General features: G+C 47.5%; 1 protein-coding gene across 1 annotated transcript in view; it reads right to left on the bottom strand.

Annotated features, from left to right (window-relative positions):
- The window catches only part of DOCK1 (dedicator of cytokinesis 1), a 424,653-nt gene that overhangs the window by 151,794 nt on the left and 248,647 nt on the right, over nucleotides 1-24,212 (bottom strand). The window contains exons 32-33 of the mRNA XM_044660351.1: nucleotides 18,770-18,871; nucleotides 10,075-10,169 (exon numbers count right to left, since the gene is read on the bottom strand). Coding sequence (XP_044516286.1) covers nucleotides 10,075-10,169; nucleotides 18,770-18,871 — 197 coding nt within the window. The remainder of the gene's footprint in view (nucleotides 1-10,074; nucleotides 10,170-18,769; nucleotides 18,872-24,212) is intronic.

Genomic DNA, 24,212 nt, shown 5'->3' with positions numbered 1-24,212 from the left:
TTTCACACTTTTTGTCTCCATCCCACAATTCCTTTTCTGATCCCACCCTGCCCTCCTGGGGAAGGGACCTCCTTCATCCTCCATTCCTTTGGAACAAAGTCTTGGCTTGCCCAGAACTCCCTCCCCAACTCAACCTCTTGAAATTCCTAGCTCCCTTCAAGGCCCATCTCAAGTGTCACCACCTCCAGGAAACCTTTCCTGATTTCCTCTGGAAGAGGTCAGGGGTGATGGTTTCATGTGTTTTTCCTTCTCTGAATTCTTAGTGCCTGGCTCAGAGGGAGAGCCTGGGAGCTCACTGGGAGTAGAAGCTAGCTTTGAAAAGCCTTTCTTCATATCCTCAGGGCTCAGCCCAGGCCCTGGCACATAGCAGGAGTTTAAAAAAATGCTTGATTCACTGGTTTTCCTCTTTCTCTCTCTTATGTTTTAAGTTTAAGCATGGGCTTCCCTGTCTCCCTGAAGCTGGCAGTGCAGGGCATCTCACAGCTGCATCTGCCTATCGGGCAGTCTGGTGGCTCCCCAGGCTTTGAGGAGTTGCACTGCTGTTCACAACTCCCAAGCTCAAAGGACCAGAGACTTAGCAGCCTCCGTCTCCTTTACATGTCCTCATAAGGGCACTGAATATGGAATTGCCTTTGAAATTGTGGAATATTAAGCAGAAAGAACTTATCCAGTCTTTATTTTTTCCCCAAATCCAGACCAGAGAATGGAGAAGTGGAACAAAGCAATTCCACTCTCTGTCTCTGTCCCTCTCTGTCTCTTTCTTCCTCTTCCTCTCTCTGACTCGGTCTCCCTCCCTTGACTCTTTCTCTCTCCCTCCCTCTGTCTTTAGGGAAAGTGGAGGAAGTGTGAGTAGATTTGAGGCAATCAGTAATCTGATTTTATCCGTGTTCCTTTTTATGGCCCTTTTCACAAAATGCCCTCATGGATCGTGGGCAGGAAGACTGTGAAGTCAATGGCGGCAGACAAGAGATGCCGGTTAAATTTAGAAGAGAGGACACTGACAAAGGGAAGGCAGGCAGCCTCACTGCAGAATAATGGGCCTTCGAGAATGCATGTGGATGTTAAGATCTAATTACTGCCGAGTAATTACTTTAGTGTCCTCCAGCCCTTAGGTAGGAGGCCTTTACCAGGCAAGGCCCACACGGAGGGAACCATCCTCGGCTCAACTCTCGGAGCCGGTTCCTCAAGGGAATGCGGACGACGGCCAATTTGAAAGGGGCTATTTTGAGCCAGAGAAGGGTTTGATGGCTAATAGGGAGAGCTGCAGCTTAAAAGACAAACTCCATTTGGAGATGTTCACAGGAGAATGATTTAATATACTGTATTTAAAGCAATGTCTTTATCTGTCTTTTCCAGTTCAGGAGACCCCTCCAGCACGGACGTTACATAAGACTCGAGAGACAGACACCTGCCGGGGCCTGTTTCATCTACTGCCTGTGGATGGATGGATGTTTGGGGAATTTCTGTGCTATCAATTAGCTGCTCTCTCTACCCACTAATCACAGATCTATCTGTCCGCGCACCTCGGTAGGTGTGTGTTCTCAGACACATACAAACACAGCCCTATTTCATTTCTAGCTCATCCAACCATTTGTGCTATGTCAAAGATGCTGGGAGCTCCTCAGGAAAGCGACTCCCCCACCTCGACTCCACGTGTCTGGGGGGGGGGGTCTACACTGTCTTTTCATGATCACAATTAAGACAAAAGCTGCTGAAGATTCATGGATTGAAGGAAGATCTAGGCAAGGTCCAACTCCATCATTTTAGAGATGGAGAAACTGAGGCTCAACAAGGTTACATAAGGATCCTCGTTCTAGAGGCAGGAGGGGCTTCAGAGCCTAGTTCAAATGTCTGCTTTTACAAATGAAGAAACTGAGAAACTTCCGTCATGGATCAGCTATGTAGAGCCAGAAGCAAGTGAGTCTGTTCATTTTACAGAAAGAGGCCCGTCCCAGAAGAAGCCTTCCTCCAGGAGGATGTGAGCTCTTTGAGGGAACACACCGTCGGGCTGGCTTAGGTTTGTACCCTCGGGGTTGGCGCAGTGCCTGGACTACAGCATCTCTCAATCTCTCAACCATCCGCCTAGATCCATCAATCATCTGTCTCCATCCTCTCTCTGTCTTTATCTGTTCATAGATCTAGCTCTATCATCTATCCCATTTCCATTTTTCCATCCGTATCTATCAACCTAATCTATCAATCCTCTGTCTACCATCTCTGGCTTTACCTATCCTCCATCTAGCTATCATCTATAGCTTATATTTTAGATATCTGCCTGCCTTCTTTTGCCTCTCCCTCCCTCCCTCCCTCCCTCTCTCTTCCTCTCACTTTCTCTCTATCCACCTACTTTTCTATCTAATCTGTCTGTTCGTCTATCTTTGGAGGTAGAGCTGAGGGCTTTCTAACTCCCAGGCTAGTGGCCTAACCACCCCGAATCACCCCAATCGATCAGTCAGTCAGCTCCGGGAGAATTTGTCTTTTGAATATGTGCCATGATGCCTCTCAGCCAAGTAAGCAAGAGCCAGGATTCGAATTCAGGTTCTGGGCCAGTGAGTTCAGGGGATTTTCAGGCACGCCAGGACGATGTTCAAACACTCCCCCGATCCTGGGGCCAGAGATCTTCCTGACTGTGCCACGATCTTTTATATACGGCTACAACCTCCTTTGGGCTGAGGACCAGTTCCTCGTCTAAGAGTTCATCTTCCTCCGTCGCTAGTGGAAGGCTCTGAACGGAGGGGAACATTAATAAAGATTTCCTGAGCTTGTTTTGGCTGCGCCGAGTCCACTCCAGAAATGAGATGTATGACAAGGGCCACAACAATAAATGCGGTTAGGAGTCCTCTAAGAACAGTCAGTAAAATCTTAGATGCCAAAAACCATGGAGGAGATTCCTTCATCTGACTTCTGGGCCAGACCCCTGTCTAGGGCCTCCGGGGGCTGCAGGAGAGGTCGAATGGCAGAGGATGGCAGTGCTACTTCAGGGAGAGAGTGTCAATAGGCCCAGCACCATTTCATTGCCCTCCTTGGCCTCCAAGTCCCGTGACGTCTCGGGTGATGCTTTGGGGCTAACTCCCTTGGCTTTGAGCCACTGCAAGGAGCTCTGGCCTCAACTGTGTAAATTCTAAGAGCCGAGACTGAGAGCTGGAAAGAATGTCAGAGGCCACTGAGTGCCAACCCTCTCATTTTACAATTGGGGAAAATGAGGCAGAGGGTGATTTGTTCAAGATCACACAACTAGTCAAATGTCAAGGCAGGATTTGAACGCAGTATCTCATGAATCTGAATCCTGCTTCTAACACTGTGAAATCTAGAGACCTCGAAGAAGATCTTTTACAATTGAATTCATGTCACTGGGCAATACCTCTGTTCTAATTTTTTTCTATACTTGAATTCTAGGGCTCAGCCCTGGAACCTCCGAAAACAACATGACGCCATTCCCCAGATTTAGATCATAAAAATCGGGAGCCATGAAATTACTGTGAATCGTATGATTTTATCATAATTAGTGATCCCTCCCTTTTCATAGCGCTGTCAAGTTGGCCAAGTACTTTATCTGTGCTTCTCATTTGATGCCCGCCAAATCCCACGAGGTCGCTGCAATTATCAGTCCCATTTTGCAAATGAAGAAACTGAGGATCAGAGAAACTGGGCGACTTCTATGAGCTTACAAAACCGATAAGTATCAGGGGTGGGATTTGGGGCCAGTTCTTGCTTGCTCCAAGCCCAGTGCACTGGCCACAGGACCAAGAACAAAACTAAGGTTAACTTCAGTGCTGGAGAATCTAAATGAACTCGAAATGGAGGGGGCAGGGGGAGAAAAGAGGGAAGAGGGGAAATGAGGGGAAGAATGCGGCCCATTTGCCATAGGAATTCATTTCGGGCCGACCATGACCTATGTGGGTGACTCTGAATCCAGCATGCATATTGTGTTCTGAGCAATTAAGGCTGTCTTCCAGGTACCATCAAGGCCCATTCTCATTCCTCTTAAGTATGTTTGCGAAGATCCTAATGGCAAAAGAGATGACCCTCCTCTTCAAATCCAGCAACAGCTGGCGGCATCGGTCCCTATGGCCCGAGGGCAATGGCTCCAGTGCTGGGTAAGAAATGGCCCCAGTGATGACAAAGAGCAGGAGTACGGAAGGATGACCTGGCATCCAGTATGGGCATTTTTCTGCCATCTGATCGAATCACAAACAACATTCCCTGGAGCTGCCTCAGAAAAGGGTTCATCGTGGGGGACTGGGATGTGTCTCGTGATCGAACCAATCCAACACCATGGTTACAGCATGGATCCTCTCCCCAGGACCTCCCTTCTCCTGGGCAGGACTGTCATGGCTTCTGCACCTAAGAGGAAAGGGGATCTGGCAGGGGCAAGGCCCGCGGGCGTCTGTGGGGGTGATTGTTTTCCCAATACTGTCTGAGTGCCCACTTCTGGCTCAAGGCAATAAGGGCCATAACTGGACTGAGAGAGGCCCCAACTACCAGCCTGCCTATTTAGTTTGAGGCAATGCCATCGATCAAAAAGGATCGTTTTGCATCATGGACATTTAGAAAAGCCCTGAGCTGACCCGAGCCAAGTCTTCCCTCTTTGGGCTTCAGCTTGCTACTCTCTAAAATGAGGGGGTTACGGAAGTCGATTTCCCAAATCCCTTCATGCTCTGACCTTCAGTGGCCACGTGTCCTACAGCGTCCTTCCTCTCCCTCTCCTCTCGACCCCTACTCTTCCCATCTTCCTTCTCATAAACTGATCATCCATTTCTAAGCCCGGGTTCTCTTGACAGCCACTCCATCTTTCCTGAGAAGTGCAGGAAACAAGCAGTGGAAACAAAGGTGAAGGAATGAAAAAAGACCTAAGTAAGTCACGGTAAGTGAAAAGGAGGAGCGACTCCCTTCAATTTAACCCGATAATTGTTCATTAAGGGCCTGCTCTGGGCAAAGCTCTATGCTCAGAAACAGAGCCTGCCCTCAAGTTTCCACTCCCTGAGGATTCCCGTGGAAGGACCTCTCTGGGCCCAGAAAGTCTCCAGACGGAGCCATTTAAGCTCCAACATCCATGAAGACGGAAAGCCTTCCTAAACTAGTTTAAGATGTTAATGATTCATGAATAATATGCAGATCCTGATTACTTCTAAGTGGACATCTTCAAAACAACACTCCACTGCAATTGCTATGAATAAAATTTGGTCCATTTAGTTTTAGTGTCAAAAATTAAAGAAATCTCTCCAATGTTTGCTTCAAGATCCATTTCGAGTTCGTCTCCAGGTTAATATCTCAGTGAAAACGCACTCTGCGTCAACATTTGGACCCCAAAGCAGCCACTCTCATTCATGAGCCTGGCTGGAGAATCAAATGCGATTCCAGCCCTCGGAATCTCCTATAACCACTAGTCCTTCCCACCTCTGCCCTGGTACCGTGACCTTCTTAAAAGCTTTTTATCACTGCGGGATGGCTGCTCTAGGGGAAAGAGTTCTAGTTCCCAACAGAATATCTCCTTGGACTTTGGAAGTCAATGGAATCCCCAAGGAAGAAGACTCGTCATAGGCCACAGTGATGCGTGGAGAGGGGGAAACTTAGCCAAACTTACTCATCCATCAATGGATCAGACAAGTCTTCAGGGAAGCCCAGTTAAGATCACCCAGAAGCAGAGAGAGAGGCCTGAAGACGCATCCTCATGGAGGAGCAGCACCCTGCTCAGTCTGGCAATTCAACAGATCACAGGGGAGCTCTCGGCTCTTTCTGCTCTACGTCTCTCCCCCTCCAAGGAAAAGATGAATCAGGGAACCAAGGGAGGCTGGTGAGAGTCATCCCCCAGAAGGCTTTTCTTCTCCTTCCAATCATCTCACCTAAACACTCTGAGCACTAGCAAGATCAAGTGCAGGAAGAACTGCTGAAGGGCTAAGATGGAAAATCAGTGAGGCCAAGAATGGAGAAGGAAAAGGCAAAAAGGGAGCCATTGTGCCCAAGGGAATGGGAGGAGGAGAGAGACCGCCAGTATGGGAGGAAAGCAGCAGACACTCATTCCAACAATTTAGCAAGGGCAATAAAGGCATGCTAAGAACCTCCGGGCTCCTGGGTTTGCTGTCGGGGGAGCAGAGCTGAAAAGGAGTTCGGAGCTCAGCCTCTGAGTCCAACGCCCTCAGTTTAAAGTTGAGAGAACAGAAGGCCAAAGTCAAACAGGTACTGAGGCCCACAGGTGGGATTTGACCTCATCCTCTAACTCCACAGTTGTCTGGGTTTAACAGGAATTAACAACTACTAAAAACTGAACCAAACCAAAATCCAGAACCTTTCTTCAAGGAGATTATGATAGAATAGAAGAGAAATAGGAATAATATCAATGCAAATTATCAAGTGCCTACTGTGTATAAGGAGTGGGGCGAAGTTTTGGAGGGCGGTTCATGGCTTAGGAAAAGTCCAATATACCGATGGGAGGTTTGGTGTCAATGAAAACTCCATGACAGTGAGAGTCAGGAAAAGTGTGTGGATGGAACGATTCCTCTGGGAAGTAATGAGTTCTCCCTCCCTAGAAGTATTCAAGCAAAGGCTGAAAAGATGCAATAAGCAGAGAAAGACAATTCAAGGCCGGCTTGCATCGGCATGGACAGTTACTAGGGTCCTTTCCAGCGGTGAGGCCTTGGGTGTCAAATGGACTTTGGGCCTGCTTTCCTCCTCCAATAAAGTCTTTCTCTACATGAAAATCATTTTCGGTTCTTTGGAGTCAAATGCATTCCAAGATTCCCAGCAGCACTTGCACCACACAGGGGTAACACAGGACAGGCTCTTGTGGCCAGAAGCTTGGGGTCATTCGAGGCCATCCAGCTCATTCAGAAACCACCTGCCCTGCCCAGCCAGATGGACATACTGGTGGGCATCACGATAGGCAGCCATCCACACTCACCATGTGGGGGACACACATTCTTTACCCGCCGGACATTGCTTGGGGGAGGGCCAATGCAATAGCCATTGGATGAACAGGGATCTCTTCAAAGTGGCCCTGCCATGTTCTGAGGCTGGATGAGATTAGGATGGTGGCACCCCCAAACAGGACCTAAGCAAGGGCAATGAAGAGACATATGGCGGCAGGAGCCGGCCACAACTTAGAACCGAGGAGCATCTTCCAGAAAGGTGTCATCAGAGAAAGGTGGGATGACGAGCCAACAAATACTTATGAAGTACCTACTACGTGTCAGCCAGAGGGTTAAACGTGGGCGATGCCCAGAAAATGGCTCGAGGGAACCCCCAATCTAACGAGAGGGCGGCATGTAAAGAGCCACAGACATGAGGCACGTACAAGAAAAGCCAGGGGCCATCTGGGAAGGAAGGTCCTAAGGTCAAAGAGGACGGCGGAGAGGCTTCTCGGAGAAGGTGAGATCGTAGCGGAGACTGGAAGGGAGCCAAGAAATTAGGAGAGTTCCCAGGATGAGGGACACAGGCAGGGAAAAGGGGAGCCAGAGCGGAGACAGGGAATGCTGTGGGTGCGAAAGCCCAAGGGGATTGGGGCCATCCGATCACAGAGTAAGGCGAGAGGAGCCTGGCAAGGCAGGAGGGAGTCAGGCTAGGAAGGGCGACAAACGCCAAACACAGGAGTCTGTGCGGATTACAGAGATAAAATGAATACGATGAGCCGAGCGTATGGCAAGAGGAGGGGATGCAGGGAGAGGAGGCCGAGGCATACGTGGGGATCCCAGTGACAGTTATGGGCGAGGCCTCAAGAGTGCAGGAGAACCGAGGAGCTGAGGACAGGCCGGGCAGTCATGAAAGGCTTGTGATGTGAACCCCAACGCTGACATTACCGAGGTAGAAGAGGGAAGGGACAGCCGTGCTTGGGGGGTACATCCGGCACGGCAGCCATGTGGGCTCTCCCGTGTACAAAGTCAGCAGCCCCCAAGCTCTGTCCAGCCCTTGTGGACAGCCTTCAAGGACGGGTTCCACGAGGAGCTCCTGTCTGAGAGGAGCCTCAGGAAGGACAGAGATTCCTCACGGAAGGGTTGGCGGCCGGGGGAGAGACGAAGCGGGGGCCTAAGAGCCTGGGCGAATCCCTTCTCTTCCATCTGAACAGCTCTGACAGGTCTCCTTCTGGTACTTAGAGCCTTAAGAGCTTCCTCGGATGGGCCGAGAGAAGGAACCACAGGGAGAAATGAGGAAAGGCAGCCTCTGACAAGAGAGAGAAAAGGGCAGAGACTGCCTCGCCGTCCCGGGGCCGGGGACAGAAATCCGAGCACGAAGGGCAGGCCTTCCGCGCTGACCGGAGGGGGCCATTCAGCAGGCAGGGAGGAGGCGGAATCCCGGGTCTGGATGAGAGGAAGTTCGGCCAGGGGCCTTTCCAAAGGGCTGGTGCAGGGAGGGCGTCCCCTGTGAGCGCAGAGGTGCCCCGGGGCTGGGCAAAGGCAGGGAGGCAAGATAGAGGGCGAAGAAAGGGCACTTTCTCTCCCCAAAAGCCAGAGAAGGGTCTTTAAGGAATCTTGTTTGGTTTGATTTTTAACTGTTAAAATGGATGGAAGTGGAGAGAGTAAGCAGCTGTCACAGGTACTTTTCTTCCTAAATCAAACAAACTGTAAAATCACCAGCAAACCGCAAAAATCACTTTACGGGATAATCTGTGTTTACCGTTTCCTCTCAGCCCTGGGAAATTTGACAAGGAGGAGATGAAGGAAAGACGCGCATTTTAATCAAGGCGGAAAGCCGACAGGCAACGTGCCAAAGGGAGGAATCGGTCCGGCACAAATGGGTCCCGCAGATGCCGGCTCCAGTTGAGAGGGAGCCCCCTGTGGGCAGCGGCAGCCTCGTCCGGTCTCTATCCGGAGCTCTCAGTACAGAGCCGCGCATGAGCAATGCCCAAGAATTCTTCCTGTGCCCCTCCGGGCAGGCAGGCACCGCCGGGCCCGTTTCACTTAATAAAGACCAGTGAGGCCTCTGTGCCCCGTGGCCACTTTGGAGAGATCCCCCAAGCAATGTCCGGTGGGTAAAGAATGTGTGTCCCCCACCTGGTGACACGAGTGTGGATGGCTGCCTATGGAGATGCCCACCAGTCTGGTCATCCTGGGAATGAGGCTTCCAGTGACTGACGAATACGGTGAGTGACCTCGGCACTCATTTTTGTGAAAAAGAGAAAGAAAGCAAACCCGTGGCCTAGAGGCTCCCCAGGCTTTCCCCAGAAGAACCAGGAGAAGTTCCGCTCCCCGAGGGCAGGATCGTGGCTTTGGCCTGGGTTTAGAGCCTGAACTCACAGCCGGCGCTCCCTCTTTTCATAGCATAAGCTGAAAGGAGGCTTTGGGGAGGCAGCTGTTATCGAGGGGGAACCCGCAGGAACCCCATTCAAAGTCTCGGCATCTGATCCGTTTCTGGATCAACAGCCGATCAGAGATGTTCACACACGTCGGGAAAGCGTGAGCGTGAAAAGGAAAGCTGGGAGCTTGGACACACGTGTGTGGAGCCCGCCGGCTTCCCTGGGAGGCTGCACCCCGCTCTGAGTCCTCCCTGGGAAAGGCAAAGATGGCGACTCCCTCTGATTGTAGCAGGGAAGGGCAGACAACGCGGGGAGAGGCAGGACGGGCAATGATGAGGTTTTCCCCCAAAGCAAACACTTCGCCATATTCTGTTTAACAGTATGTGGAAGCAGCAGAAGAGAAGAGGCCCCAAAAGGTCCGCCAGCCGGATGAGCTGAAAACCAGGCCCATCAGACTGGAGAAGAGCTAAACAAGCCCCGAGGCCCGTTCAACAGGAAACACGGATTCTTTTTTTCGCCTTGATACGAGCTCTAGGAAATGCAAACACGTTTCGCGAGGTCAGAAGAATTCGGGAAACGGGAACGAAGCAAAGGAAAGCGATCAACTGTGAGTGCTCGAGATCAGTCCCTCCCTTCCTCTCGCCCACCCTCCATGGCTTCCTTCTCGCCCCCTTTCCATCCTCCCCCCCCCCCCGAAGCCATCGCTAATCCCAACGTGGGAATTTTCCAGAACACTTCTTGGGTCCCAAACCTAACTGGTGCGCAGGGCAGAAGGAACGAGAGCATCTCAGCCATGCCGTCGCTCCCGATTCTCCAGGACGGGTGGCGGCCTTGTCCTTCGTACTTACTTATTCTGCATCATATTCATGATGATCCAGTCAAAAGGATAGACGTTCTTGCCGATGAGATTTTTAAACATGATGAATGTTTCCATGAGAAAGTCCTAAAACAAAAGGGAAAAATGTCGGAAAAGAGCCACCATCATCGCAGATCCCAAATGACACCAAATTGCTGACACACAAACTGGCTGGATGAATGGAGTCGATGTTCAAAGAACCTTCCTCTCTAGCTGAATGAGGAGCCCCCAGAACTCTAATGGAGATATGTTTTATGGGAATTCCATATTAATGACACCTTCCTTTACAAACAATTTCTCTCCCATGGAAAGACCTTTTCAGAAATGGCTGAAATACGTCACTGAGAATGTTCTCGGAAGCCCTGAGTCATGGAGATGGAAGGGACCATCGGCATCGCGGAGTCCAGACAAAACCCACCGTCCAGGCCCTCAGGATGACCATCTGGGCAGAGGGTGAGCCCGGCACTGCCCGGAGACCCATAGGAGAAAGGGAGCTCGCTCTGCCTCTGCATTTCCTATTGTTGTAAAGGATGTAGATCGACAAAGAAGCCACATCGCTTTACAAGCTTCATACTTCGATTCTAGTCATACAAACATGGCATCAAATCCTAATAACATGTTTGAGTCACGCTTTTTGAATATAAATGAATTTCCAGCCTTGGCTTATTACTGGGATAAATCCTGGGAAAGATATAAATTACAGATAAGTCCTAGACCCCAACCCTCACGGAGCTTAGCGTGTCGTTGAGAGATAAACCATTGAAAAAGAGAAGGATAATGTAAATTGGATGAACGTTCTGGTCATTTTTTTAAAAGCTATTTGACACAATATGCAATTAGAGACTCTTAAGGGAGGCTACCTGAACTTGTCTTTTGGAAATACTTTACTACTTGTATTCCAATATTTCAATAATTGGTTTCCTTTCTGGTTTGTGCACTTAAAAATTATACTGTGGGGGAGGGTGCGGCTAGAAGGTCAGCCAAGGGATGGGAGGTTCTGGGTTTAAATCTGGCCTCAGATACCTCCTAGATGTGTGACCCTGGGCAAGTCTCTTAACTCCCAATCCCTAGACCTTACCGCTTTTCTGCCTTGGAACCAATACATAGTACAGGTTCTAAGATGGAAGGTAAGAGTTAAAAAAAAAAATTATCCTGAGAAGGGCTCTGTAGGCTTCCCCAGATTACCTAAATGGGACACAAAACACAGAGGACGGCGAGAACCACCGACCTAGAATCCTTCTAGAACCCCAGCCTGCTCACTAACAAATTAAAACCAGAAGGAGAAAGGCGACGCAGCACTGTCAGAACCAGGCTGAAGCGACCCAGGTGAATTTTCTCATTTTCTTAATCTCCTAAATCATAATTAGGTGGCGTGGCAGGAAAGCCCACGGGGGTGTCCGGAGAGTTGTGCCCAGGGAAAAGCGAGAAGGGAGCCTGGACTAGGAAAGGGTTCCAGTGGGATCCGAAGGGCCACAGCTCCCAGCCTCCTCCCTGTTCTCTTGGGCAAAGCCCCAAGAAGGGCCTGGCTTGACTGAGACCAGCTCCCTCGATTAGAATGATCAGACGTTGACAGCTCGGACTATGGACTTCAGACAGGCCGGTGGTCACTAAACATTGACCATGGGATTATTCTGTGCCCCTCAGGCCCGAATTCTTGCCCTAAATACTAGTTTATACCAAAAGCCAGTAGAGACACCTTCACTTATATCACTGTTTCCTTTTACATTTTTTTTTAGATTAATGAGTGAAATTCCTTTAGTTTTTCCTATTAAAATGTATTTGAGGGGACAAGTAGGATCTTCATCACTGGATGAAGAACCAGGCTTAGAGAAGGTAGGACCTGGGTTCAAATCTGACTTCAGAGGGTCCTCTCCGGGTGACCTTGTCACTTTTCCCCAATTCCTCAGCCCTCACCCTGTTCTGCCTTTGAATCAACACTAGACAGAAGGAAGGGTTTAACGTCTGGAATGGAGCTTCTGTGCTAACAATCACTTTGTGCTTTTTGCTGGCTCACAAGAGTCTGTTTAATTTTATTGACATGAGGGGACCACTAGGACCAACGTCATCGTCCCGCATGTTCAAGGGGGAAGCCAGGCCCCGGCCAGGCCGTTCTCAGCCCAGTCAGGAGCTGCAGGGAGTCTGATCCGCGTCTGAGGATCTCCCATCGGTGTTTAATGTCCCAGGATCAGGGTGAGGCGTGTCAGGGGTCCCACTGGATAGAGAGCCCTGAAGCCGCTTTAAATTGCACGAGGGGCCCTGCTGCAGCTTCCTCGGGAACAGACGGGCTCTTGTCCTCGGTGGGTTTGGGACGCTTCTGCTGAGACACCAACATCTGGTGCCTTGTCATGGGCTGCCTTAAGCCCGAGCCCAGCAAGGAACTGTTTCTGTTCCCTCGTGAGAGTCACTAAATTGTGGGAGGCGCGTCGGCTTCAGGGGGACGGATTTTTGGACTCTGCCAGGTGAAAACATCCTTCTCCTGAGTTGGAGGGAGCTCAGATACACGCACACATGCAATGTGCACACACAAAAACACACACACATGCATGGACACGTCTAAGACCGGAGACTCAGCAATAGCTGAAGATTCATCACTTCTTTTTTCAGAATATTTTTGCTCACCAGAAACACCAACACACTAACACGAAATGTTACAGCAGCCAAAAGAAGAGGGAAAAATGGATCAAAACAATGGAAATGGGGGCAATGATAAAAGGAGAAACAATAAAATGGGCCAACGGGTGCCATTCGGTCTTTCCATCGAAGACCAATGGATGGGTCCGTAACCCGGGATGATGGAAGCCAACGTGTTTTCACATTTACGCTGGGGCCGGATTGCCTAAAATGTTTTCAGAGAATGTCCTTTGTAGGGGGTTGTTTGGATGTGTGTTGGGAAGGGGTTGGTTTTTTACAAAAAGGTGTCTCAACAACTAAAAAATAATAGATGAATAAATTAAGAAACAAGAATGGAGCCTATCAACATGCAAGAACATTGAAAACTCTACATAGGTAGTAACTCAATGGGCCTGGTATTTAGCTCCTAATATACTGAGTTCCAAAGACTTTATTTTTTTTATTTTTTATTTTTAAACCCTCACCTTCCGTCTTGGAGTCAATACTGGGTATTGGCTCCAAGGCAGAAGAGTGGTAAGGGTAGGCAATGGGGGTCAAGTGACTTGCCCAGGGTCACACAGCTGGGAAGTGTCTGAGGCTGGATTTGAACCCAGGACCTCCCGCCTCTAGGCCTGGCTCTCCATCCACTGAGCTACCCAGCTGCCCCCGCCAAAGACTTTTTTTAAAGCAAATTTCTGTGGCTAATGGAGATGGCTGTATTCTAAAAAATTTTACATAGGATCAACTACTGTAAAAAGAGGTTAAAAATTTCATCAGCATAATTTGATGACATTCAAGACACAAATGTCAGATGAAAATGGAAACGAAATTATCTCCCTTTAATTGTTATTCAGGACTGCTCAGAGGAGAGACACAATTCCTCTGGGAAATCAAGACTGTCGAAGTCCTAAATGCCAGATCCTTCGCCTTTGGCATCCACGTACTCAAAGAAAGACTGCCATTAGGCTACAGTAAATCAGATTAATTTTATTACCATCATTTTGCCTAATCCTTATCATAACAGGCTAGTGCTCTCCAGGCCAACATAACTCTACAAAAGGTCTAGGGGAATTTTGTGAGAGGTTGAGGTTTTTTGGTCCGGATTAAGTAACTCTCCTTTCACAAGATAAAGGATGAGATGTCCAGGGTCTCAAGGACACAACATCAACTCCTCTGTCTGTCGGGCATTTAAAGCCCTTTGCTGTCTGAAGCAAGAAGGCATAGGCTGACCCAGTGAGATGAGGTACAGCTGGAGAGACCAGCCAGACCAGCCCGGAACAGAGCCCCCATTGAGCAGACAAAAATCCTGAACACGTGGAGTCCAATTTACAATCCCCTCCTTGCTCCCATTCCCTGGGGATCATCTGGGGAGGTCGACTTCAATCTGCCTGGCTTTTACTTCTCGGCCCTTCCTCCAGCTAGGAGGACAAAGACTGGGGCAGCAGATGAGGGGGAATGAGATTTAACTCCCCACTTGTAATTCTTATTACAGCTTTTTGTGATTTGTTCTATTATTTTATTTTAAAAGAAAATGCCTTTTTAAATCATGAATCCATTAAAACATCAACAAATATGAACATTTCAATATGCAGAAAGAGATTTCATAGAGGATGGCCTACATAAAGTGCTTCCTTTTGCTGGCTACCCGTGTTTTTAGATGGCAGAATCTCCAATTCAAGGGCATGGCCGTTTAAAGGGATCCTGAGCCAGGGCTATAATGGGGTGGTGGGACCCCAGATTGGGGAAAGAGGCTAAAAGGGAGAAAAGCTTGTTCTGAGGCCAGGAGGGAATGAGGGAGGTGTGCCAGTCACAGGCAGAAGGGAAATGCCAGGGGAAAATGGTGCATTCCTTCCATTAACCATTCACACCAGCCCCAGACCAGTCCACCTGACTACGGGGATTTCCCACCTCCATACCCTTGTACAGGTTGTCCTCCTGGGCTCAACTGCATCCCCCCACCCCCTTCATCTTCACCCTTATAAATATTAAAAATGATAAAGGCTGGTATAAATATATATATTAGTATTTTAATTAAAGCCATGCTGATAGATAAAATCATTAGACCACGAGCTTGTAAGCATTCAAACCTGCCGCCTCCAGAAGCGCCTACTCGCCAAAGAGGCCACTTCCTCCTAACCCAGGAGATTTAAACCCTTCCCTGCGTCAAGACGTAAGCCTTCCCAAGCCCAAAAACTGGAAACGGAAACCCGTTGGACCACGGGAAATGTAGTTTGATACATTTCCCAAATTTCACTTTTACACCCTCTGCCTTCACGCCTCATCGTCCTGAAAGTTAAACTCCAGGATCATTTCCCATCTACCTAGCTTCAAATCTGGCCTCAGACACTTCCTAGCTGTGTGACCCTGGGTAAGTCACTTAACCCCCATTGCCTAGCCATTACCACTCTTCTGCCTTGGAACCAATACCCAGTATTGGTTCCAAGGCAGAAGTTAAGGGTTTTTAAAAAATAATAATAAAAAAATAAAAAATAAAGATGACTTGGGATGTCCAAGGGAGGAGCTGAATAATGATCCTGGAGATCCAGGAGAGAGCCAGAGAGACCTCAATCACTTTATCGGTTATGATGCTGGCCTAAACAATAAGCCCAGTAGATTCCATAAACTTATATTCTTAGCCCCAATCAGTCTCTCAAAGTCACTTTAATTGTAACATGGGAAAGTCCCTGGGTCCTCGGGGAGCAGCAGCAAAGCAGAGAGGAAGGCTTCTTCTTTCATGTCCTTTCCACTAATAAAATCCTATCATTTTCTGATGTAGAAGCAACTGCTAGTGCCAAAGGCTTTGGGGACAAGGAGCACTTTTCCTGGGCCTGTCTTTGGGAGCATTTACAAGAGCATGGCCAGGCTGCTTCTCAGGACGATGGCAGAGAGGAACTGGGATGGAAGAAGCATGGTTATGCCCAAGGTTCTTGGGTCCAAAAGGAGATGGTGAGCCTGGCAAGTCTGGCTCTCTGTTTCTCCTTCTTGGAGAGTGGCAGTTGGCAGGGATGGCTGGCACCTCTCTACAGGGCCCCTTTCCCTGGATGATGGACATTAGGGCTGGCCTGGAAGGACAAGTGAGGGGCTGAGGCTGCCCCTGCCAGTTCCTTGGACTCAAGTTCTGCCATGACACATACTGGCTTTCTGACCTCATTAAGACAATTCTCCAAGACTCAGAGTTACAAAGAACATGAGAGCCTATGTTGGTAGAGAGTTTCCTCATACGGGCTCTCCATAGGTCAATAAATTCATGGGTCCCACCACGTAGAACTGTACCTTTCCCATAGGAGGCCCATTGGGTTGGCTCTTCTGTTGTCAGGTTCTTATGTCTGATCAAGACTAAAGTCTGGGCTACCCCCCCCCCAAAAAAAGAGTGATTTTAAAGAAAAAACCTACAGGGCTACTTTCATTGGAGGAGCTCATGGTTTAAAACACTGTGATGCTGCCATAGTAAGGAACACTGAGGGAAAACACGCGATCCCTCTAGGCCTTCCTTCCATGCAGCAAGTGCTGGAGGATACTATGAAGTTAGTGGACGATCGGGGGGCTCGGAGGCAGAATCTGAAATGTGGGCCCTCATGACTCCAAGGCCAACCTTCTATTCACTTCCCACTTTGCCCCCCTACTTCCTGCACTCTAAAAAGTAACACCAGCTACCGGTTCCCCCTGGGTTTTCTGGGCTTGGTAGGGCAGTGGTCGGCCCTTCTTTTGGCTGGCAAGCATTAGTTCTCTGACTCTGTTTTTTCCATATGGTAAAACCCTCTTGTTCATTATGTGCCCTGACCTAAATATGGTTCAGAGATCTATTTGAAGATTAAGTCTGAATGATACAGAAATAAAATAATCCGTCATTAATGGGAGGCTTTCAAAGGGAAAAAAAAGACAGCAAAGGACTTAAATGGAAATGAACAGTCATCAAAGGGATTTGTTCTTCTGATTCCATGGAAAATGGATTGTGGGTGCACCGGCAGGCTCGGGCTACGTAAGTGTGTATACGTATTCAGTACAAATACGAAAGCGGGCATGCAGCGGGTCATCCCCTTCCAGTATTGCTCCTCAGAGAATAGAAATGATCCCTTTGCTTAAAAAATAGAGGGGGAAACTGCTTGAAAACAAACCCCCCGAGGCAAGTGGAGAGCATCGTCCATGGGGTGAGCGCCTGGGGTTGGGGAAGGCCTGGGATGTAACTGGGGGCCAGACGCTTCGTGGGACCCTAATGATGAAGATGACAACGCTGCTGGGGGGGAGGATGCTCTGAATGACTCATGGGACAAAAGCACGGGCTCACTCCAAGGGAAAAGGAGTTGACGATGAGAATGATCACAAAGTGCTACGGGCTGCATTGAGGGCGGTGGGTTCCTTCTCGAAGACAAGCTGGAAGACCAACAGATCAAAGATTTTAGCTGGGATTCTTGCCCAGGCCAAGGTTCGGCCTTTGGGGTCCTTTCCATCTCTGAGACTGTGTCACTTGCTGAAAAAGTCAAAGGACTTCTCCAGCCACCCAACAGATCTGTTTCCACAGCACAGAAATATAACAGAAAGAAATATTGCTAAGCTCTCTCTCCCATTGGGACCAGCGTCCCCAGAGGGCAGGATCTGGAGTCTCCCCCATCCGGGCTGAGGTCAGCATCTAATTGAAGGGAAGGAGGCCAACATGTTGGGAGGGTAATTTGCAAAAAGCACTTGCCATATGGTGATGCAATTTCCAGGTCATTAGGGAAGTAGCTATAAATCCCCCTCCATTATAGCATTCCCTAATTAAGTTGTATCATAGTTTTAGTGAGAACGACTAGAGAACAACAGCAAGAAATGGGGATGAGCTTCAATCTTCGTAGCTAATTAATAATCCAGGGCCGTTTAAAACGGAAAACACACTTGGGCTCCTTCCTACAATAGGAAAGTCTACCAACAAGCTAATTACTGGCTCCTTTTGATTATCCCTTGGTAGCTTCTCCCAAATTTCAGCATCCAGAAAGCAAAACTCAATGTCAAGTCTACTGATAGTTAACACCTACTCTAATTAATTGCTTGATTTGTTTGCACCAACCCTTCTTCTGTTTTACTTTCCCAGCAGCTAAAAAGGTAATCACTTTGAAACTCCGTCCTCTCACTGCCTTTCCTCCCAGCAGACCCCAGAGGGGAAGCTGTGGACAATAGGATGCTTCACATCCACGCCAGGGCCCATGTCATCTCAGCAGAAACTGGAATTTCGTTACATCTGAGGCAGGGGACAAGATGGGAAAAGTAAGTCGTCTTCAGGCTCTTGGAACGAGCTACTCTTTGGAGTGGTTTTGTTGTTTTGTATAAGATTAACTTCTCACATGTAATCACGCTCAATGGATATCTTTATTGTGTTCACTAAAAATGGCAGCTCTTTGAGGGCTGGGGACTGATTGTTTGCTTGTTTTTATCTTGTCTTTGTACACTCAGGCTCAAGTAGACTGTCGAGGCTCAATGAATGCATGTTGAACTAAACTGGATTCTTTCTATTATCGTTTGAACCCTCTTGCCAGAAAACCTGTCTAGACTTAGTGATGGTGTAGATCAGTGGTTCCCACGCTTTTTTGGCCTACTGACCCCTTTCCAGAAAAAAATATTACTTAGCCCCCTGGAAATTAATTTAAAAAATTTAATAGCAATTAATAGGAAAGATAAATGCACCTGTAGCCATCACCGCCCTCCTGGATCGCTGCAGCACCCACCAGGGGACGGTGGCACCCACTTTGGGAATCACTGGTGTAGACTATGAAACAGCAGGCAATGGGTGAGCAGAGGGGAAGATTGATGGCTACCAAGTGAGTTGTTCTAACAGCCAAGGTCATTGTCCAGAGCCATGGCCAAAGTGGGATCCCTTTGACTCTAATTATTAGCTACATTTTTCAGTACCCTGAATCTACAGTATCTCAACAGACTTGGGAACTGATTCTGGTTCTCTCCTATCCCCCTTCAGTTTGGTAAATTCACTCATTGATAGGCTTTCCAAACAAGTACAAATGGTTACGTTTGTGATTTGAGATGCTGAAGCACATTTACTATGACCCAACCATGTGTTAGGAGCTGAGAGTAAACAGGGAACTCACCACCACATCAGTCCTCATCTTTCCAAAAGTCTTGATCAAGTGAGCATAGTGGTAATCTTCCATCTGTCTTAGAATGGCCGTCATGCTTGCCACAAAGTTGCCCTAGAAAGGAAACAACAAAGAGAACAGAGTGAGACAAAGTCAAAGCTGCCAAACCAATGGCCAATCCAAGGAAATGGTGACAAGCCATGGGTAGGCACCTTAGGTGCACTCCAGAAGAACCATCCCACTCAAATGTGATTTGTTTAATAGCTTTCATTGTGCAGTGATTCTTCCAATCCTAGCAGGGGGAGGGACTCGCAGGCAGGATTTCAGCTAAAATAGTCAACACCATTGGAATTTCCCTCCCATTCTTAAGCATTCCAGGAATGGCAGGTTTACGATATCGGGTGGGTTACCAAGCATTCATTAAGTTATCATTTTTGGCTCCAGTGCTATGTGAGATGCTTTGGAAGATGCAAGTAAAAGTTAAGAAACATATTGTACATTCAAGCTTTCTTTCATTCATTCCATGAATGTGTATTATGTCTCCAGTGCTTGCAGAGTAGTGGGGAGGGCAGATGCAATTGTGTCCCAAGACATGATAGTCTTTGCCCTCATGAATATGAAGATGATCTAGAAGGAAGATATGGGGCTGGCCAAGGGGGCTTTGAGATACACCATCCAAGATCAGCTCATCAGAGAATATCAAAACAAGGTTCTACCTCATTTCCAAAGAAGAAGGTCCTTGCTAACTTTTGGAAGGCTCGAGAAAAGCTTAGGGAACACGAGGAACTCTAAAGGAGCTCAAAGCACAATGAAAGGAGGCTTCATACTAACAGGATGGCTACAACACATGACGGATGATTGCTTGTTTGTCAGAGGCAGCCCAGAAGATATTACTTAATCTGCACACGCCTATAGGAAAAGGAGGCAGAATGACTGTCAACGTGCTCCCCGGGACCTCTTTTCTTCTCAGCCCACCAGCTGGAAGCTTCTCTGGAAGCTTGGCAGAAAATCACAGTTAAGAATCACACAAGACCAGAAGGAATGACTCAAGTGGGAAAGAAGGCACAGCATCCCTCTGAGAATCAAAGTACCCAAAAATTGGAAAATGAGAGAATGTCCTTCAATTGGGGAATGGCTGAACAAATTGTGGTATCTGCTGGTAATGGAATACTATTGTGCTCAAAGGAATAAAGAACTGGAGGAATTCCATGTGAACTGGAAAGACCTCCAGGAAGTGATGCAGAGTGAAAGGAGCAGAACCAGGAGAACATTGTACACAGAGACGGATACAATGTAGCATGATCGAATGTAACTGACTTTGTTTGCTAGTAGTAGCAATGCAATAATCCAGGACAATCCTGAGGGATTTATGAGAAAGAAAACTAGCCACAGTCAGAGGAAGAACTGTGGGAGGAGAAACACAAAGGAAAAACAAGTGCTTGAACACGTGGGCTGATGGGGATATTATTGGGGATGAAGACACCAAACGATAACTCTAGTCCAACTATCAATAATATGGAATTAGGTCTTGATTAATGATACATGTAAAACCCAGCGAAATTGTGCATCTGCTAAGGGGAGTGTGGGGTCTGGGGAGAGGGAAAGAACATGAAAATGTAACTATGGGAAAATATTCAAAATAAAAATATAATTGGAAAAAAAAGAATAAAAGTACCCAAAGGCCTTTGACAGTCAGTGAGGAAAAGAGGAAGCCAACTGAGATAAGGGCCCTGGCTAGCAAGGAATCAGTCGTTATTGTTGCTAGTAATAATAACTAGCATTTATGTAGCATTTTAGAGGTATACAAAGTAGTTTGTGAATGTTATCTCACTCAATCCTAACACCACCCCTAGGGGGCTGGTGCTGTTATTATTTCCATTTTGCAGACTAGGAAACTGGGGAAAACTGAGGTCAAGTGACTTTCCCAGGGTCATACAACAACCATGGGCCAGAGACCAAATGAAAAAAATACCAGGTCTTCCTGATGTAGCCCCAGTGCTCTGTGAACTACACTACTGTGCTGGCCTGTTTATAATCTAATTCAAAATTGATTCATTGGCTCCAAACCCAGGATTCTTTTCATTATGCTATGAAAAGTCTGAGACTGGGGCTGATTTATCTTGATGGCCCCCAGCCTTCCTCATAGCACACCCCAACCAGAGAAATAGCCGAAGTCTTGAATGCGGCAGGGGCTCCCATTAATGGGCCTCGATTCAGTTCTTCCCTCTCCTTTTTTTTTTTTTTTTCCTTTAATGAGACCATTGGACAGCTTGGAGCAGAATAAGAATCTCCTCTCAGGCCAGAAAACTCCCATTTAAGAGACACTGAAGGCAGAAGTGAATGGCGCCGGGATGGAAGAGATTTAGGCTCCAACTCTGACATTCAATGAGTGATCACAGACGTCTCCTCTCTGGGTATCAGATTCCTTATGGGTAAAAATGAGGATGAAAACGCACATTCTTCCTGCAGAGAGTTCAGGAAGGAATTACCTAGAGGGGCCGCAATGTGCTACGGATATCTGAGTTATTATTGTTATGATTATGGACAGTCTTGTTGCTATCCAAAGAAGTCAGGAAGAGAATTGAACTCATTTTTCACTTTTTTAAAGAGCTGCCATCCCGATGAGCTAGCGGACTGGGGATGTGGCGAGGCTCCCTTCTCAGCCGCGAGCTAAAAAGAGACGCCTTTTGTTCCCCCCAGATCGACATTTATTCTCTTTAGGGCAATCTAATAACCTTCAGTGTTACCTCAAAAATGAAGAATGTTCCAATTCTCCATAAGAAAAAGACTGATAACAGGGATCAGCGCTCATCAGAATGTAAAGTGGGAGAAAATGGCTCTCTGGCAGTCCAGGAAGAAAAGGGAAGGAAACAAGAAGCAAAAACTGGGACGTAGAAAAAGAGGAATGTGCTAGTCAGGTCGGAGCTGGGAGGCCTCCATGATTGGATCACACTTTGTGTTTTCACCATCATCAAGGAGAATTCTCACCAAGGAAAACCCTCAGAGGTTGCAAAACGGGGGACTTGAACACACCCTTTGGTTTGGCCTGAACAGTTAACGATTTCCTAGATCTCGAGAGCTTGGCAAAAATGGAGCACCGACATATTTGGTGTGTCCAATGTTTGTCCTCTCGGCACAGCTCTACGAGGGAGTCGTCCTAACAGGTAGACCTAATTGTCCCCTCTTAAATTCACTGATGAATTGGCAGTTTTTTCTCTAACTCGCCTTTAAAAAAGAACAAATTTCAATGCTACGTTGAGATGTTTTTATAATATGGAATATTCTTATGCCAGGAAAGCATTGAAAAATCAGATATTGCTTTTGATATTTTGTCTCCAATACAACATGGGCCTATTTTATTCTATTGTTTCTCAAGGGAGCAATTGTGAAAATGGAAAATAGCAATCATCATCATCATCATCATCATCATCATCATCATCCAAGGCCTTCACACGACCGCCTCTGAGATTTAAACACTTTGAGAATGAGGATAAGAGCTGAGCTGTAGACTTGGAAAGGGCCGGAGGAAGCTCGGATCGCATTGTCTGCAGCTAAAAATGAACCTTTGAGATCCATAAAAAATGTTGATAGTTCAAATGAAGCAAAAGAGAGCCCGCCTTCATGCCTTTGTGCCCTTTCCTCTTTAACACTTAGACGGATGATCCCCTTTAATGGTCAAAGCAAATAATGTCTCTTACAGCAATATCGGTCATGAAATTATGGAACGTCACCTAGAAAATGAACATGGAAGGAACTGCGGCGATCAGCTTCGTTTTACAGAAGAGGGACATTGAGGACGCGATTATTTCCAAGAGTGGCAAGATTTAGGACGAGGACCCAGGCTGGGGACAAGGTATCCTGACTTCCAGGTCATTAGGCATTGTCTCACTCCAGTACGTGTTTAAGCTAAAAGTTTCTTCTAGAATTGAGAGCAGGCTGCTGTGCTGCTAGGAGAAGGGCCGAAGGAGATACACCACAACATGTGGAGGGAGAAACACCATGCATTAGTGACCGATTCACCCATTCGTTCACACCCATTGAGAGCCTGGTACCAGGCCCAGTGGTTGGCCAGGAGAGGCAGCATTTACAGAAGGCTCTCAGGTTTGCAAAGCAACTTCACAAATATGATACGGTGCGAATGTCTACGCTGGGAAGTAGATGCGCCTCGTGTCCTCCTTTGGCAGAGGAAGCTGGTTTCAGGAAATCCTGGGAAGACTTATAGGACTTCGCCTGTCTAACGGATATCCTACTGCTTGCCTTCTCTAGGGGCAGGGGACGGCCAAGAGGAAGAGAGACACGTGGGAAATCAAACGTTTACAAAGTGAATATTTAAAAATTTTTAATGTATTTGGGAAATATTTGATGCCATAAATACAAATATTTTTAAAAAGAACTTTACCTAATGCCCCTTTGCATATCACTCATTTCCTGTCGTGTTCATCTATGCATGAATCATTCTCTCCCTAATAGACTGTGAGGTCCTCCAACTCCAGAGACTCCAACTTTCCATCTCCAAGTACCAAACAGTTCCTTTACCATAGAGTTTACTCAATCAATGTTTAACAGAACTGACACAGAAGGAATCAAAGGGAGTCCAAGACTCCTCCTCCTCCTCCCCCCATCACCACTAGCACTCCCTACGATGTACGCTGTAGCCTCCTACTACCATCACTCCCATCGCCTCTTCCTCCACCCGCCGTGACTGCTCCCTCTGCCATGATTTCTGTAGACTTTCTGCTCCTTCTCCCGTTATAGTCATTGCCACCCTCCTCCTCTCCCTCCCCTTACTGACGCTACTCCTTCTGCTGCTGTTATTATGACTAATACCACCACCACGAGTACTACTTCTACCCGACTGTCTGAATCCAGATTTGGACCCAGAACCGCCCATCACCAGGCCTGGCTCTCTATCCACTGAGCCACCTAACGGCCCCCTCTACCTGACTTTACAGAAAACCCACCATGTACTAAGTGGGCACTTAACATTTTTATCATGGCAGCCAGGGAGATGCTATTATTATCACCACTTTATAGTAGAGTAAACAAGGACAAACAGAGATTGAGTGACTCAGGGTCCCACAGCCAGTAAATGTCTGAGGCTGTATTTGAATTCAGGCCTTTCTAACTCTAGGCCTGGAGCCACATCCACTGTGATACTTAATTGCCTACTAAAAAAGGAGGAAAATTTAAGAAGGTCGAGAAGTTTATAAATAGGGCTCAAAACTCCAGACAGAATTCTTTCTCTTTACTCAACTCAAAGATGTTTCAGTGCTTGCTGGCACTGATCTCTCTCTCTCTCTCTCTCTCTCTCTCTCTCTCTCTCTCTCTCTCTCTCTCTCTCTCTCTCTCTCTCTCTGTCTTTCTGTCTTCCTCTCTCTCTCTGTCTTTCTGTCTTCCTCTCTCTCTCTCTCTCTCTCTCTCTCTCTCTCTCTCTCTCTCTCTCTCTCTCTCTCTC

This window comes from Gracilinanus agilis, chromosome 2, assembly GCF_016433145.1.
Source record: "Gracilinanus agilis isolate LMUSP501 chromosome 2, AgileGrace, whole genome shotgun sequence".
In the NCBI taxonomy this organism is placed as follows: Eukaryota; Metazoa; Chordata; class Mammalia; order Didelphimorphia; family Didelphidae; genus Gracilinanus; species Gracilinanus agilis.
This window is presented reverse-complemented; position numbering and strand designations above follow the sequence as displayed.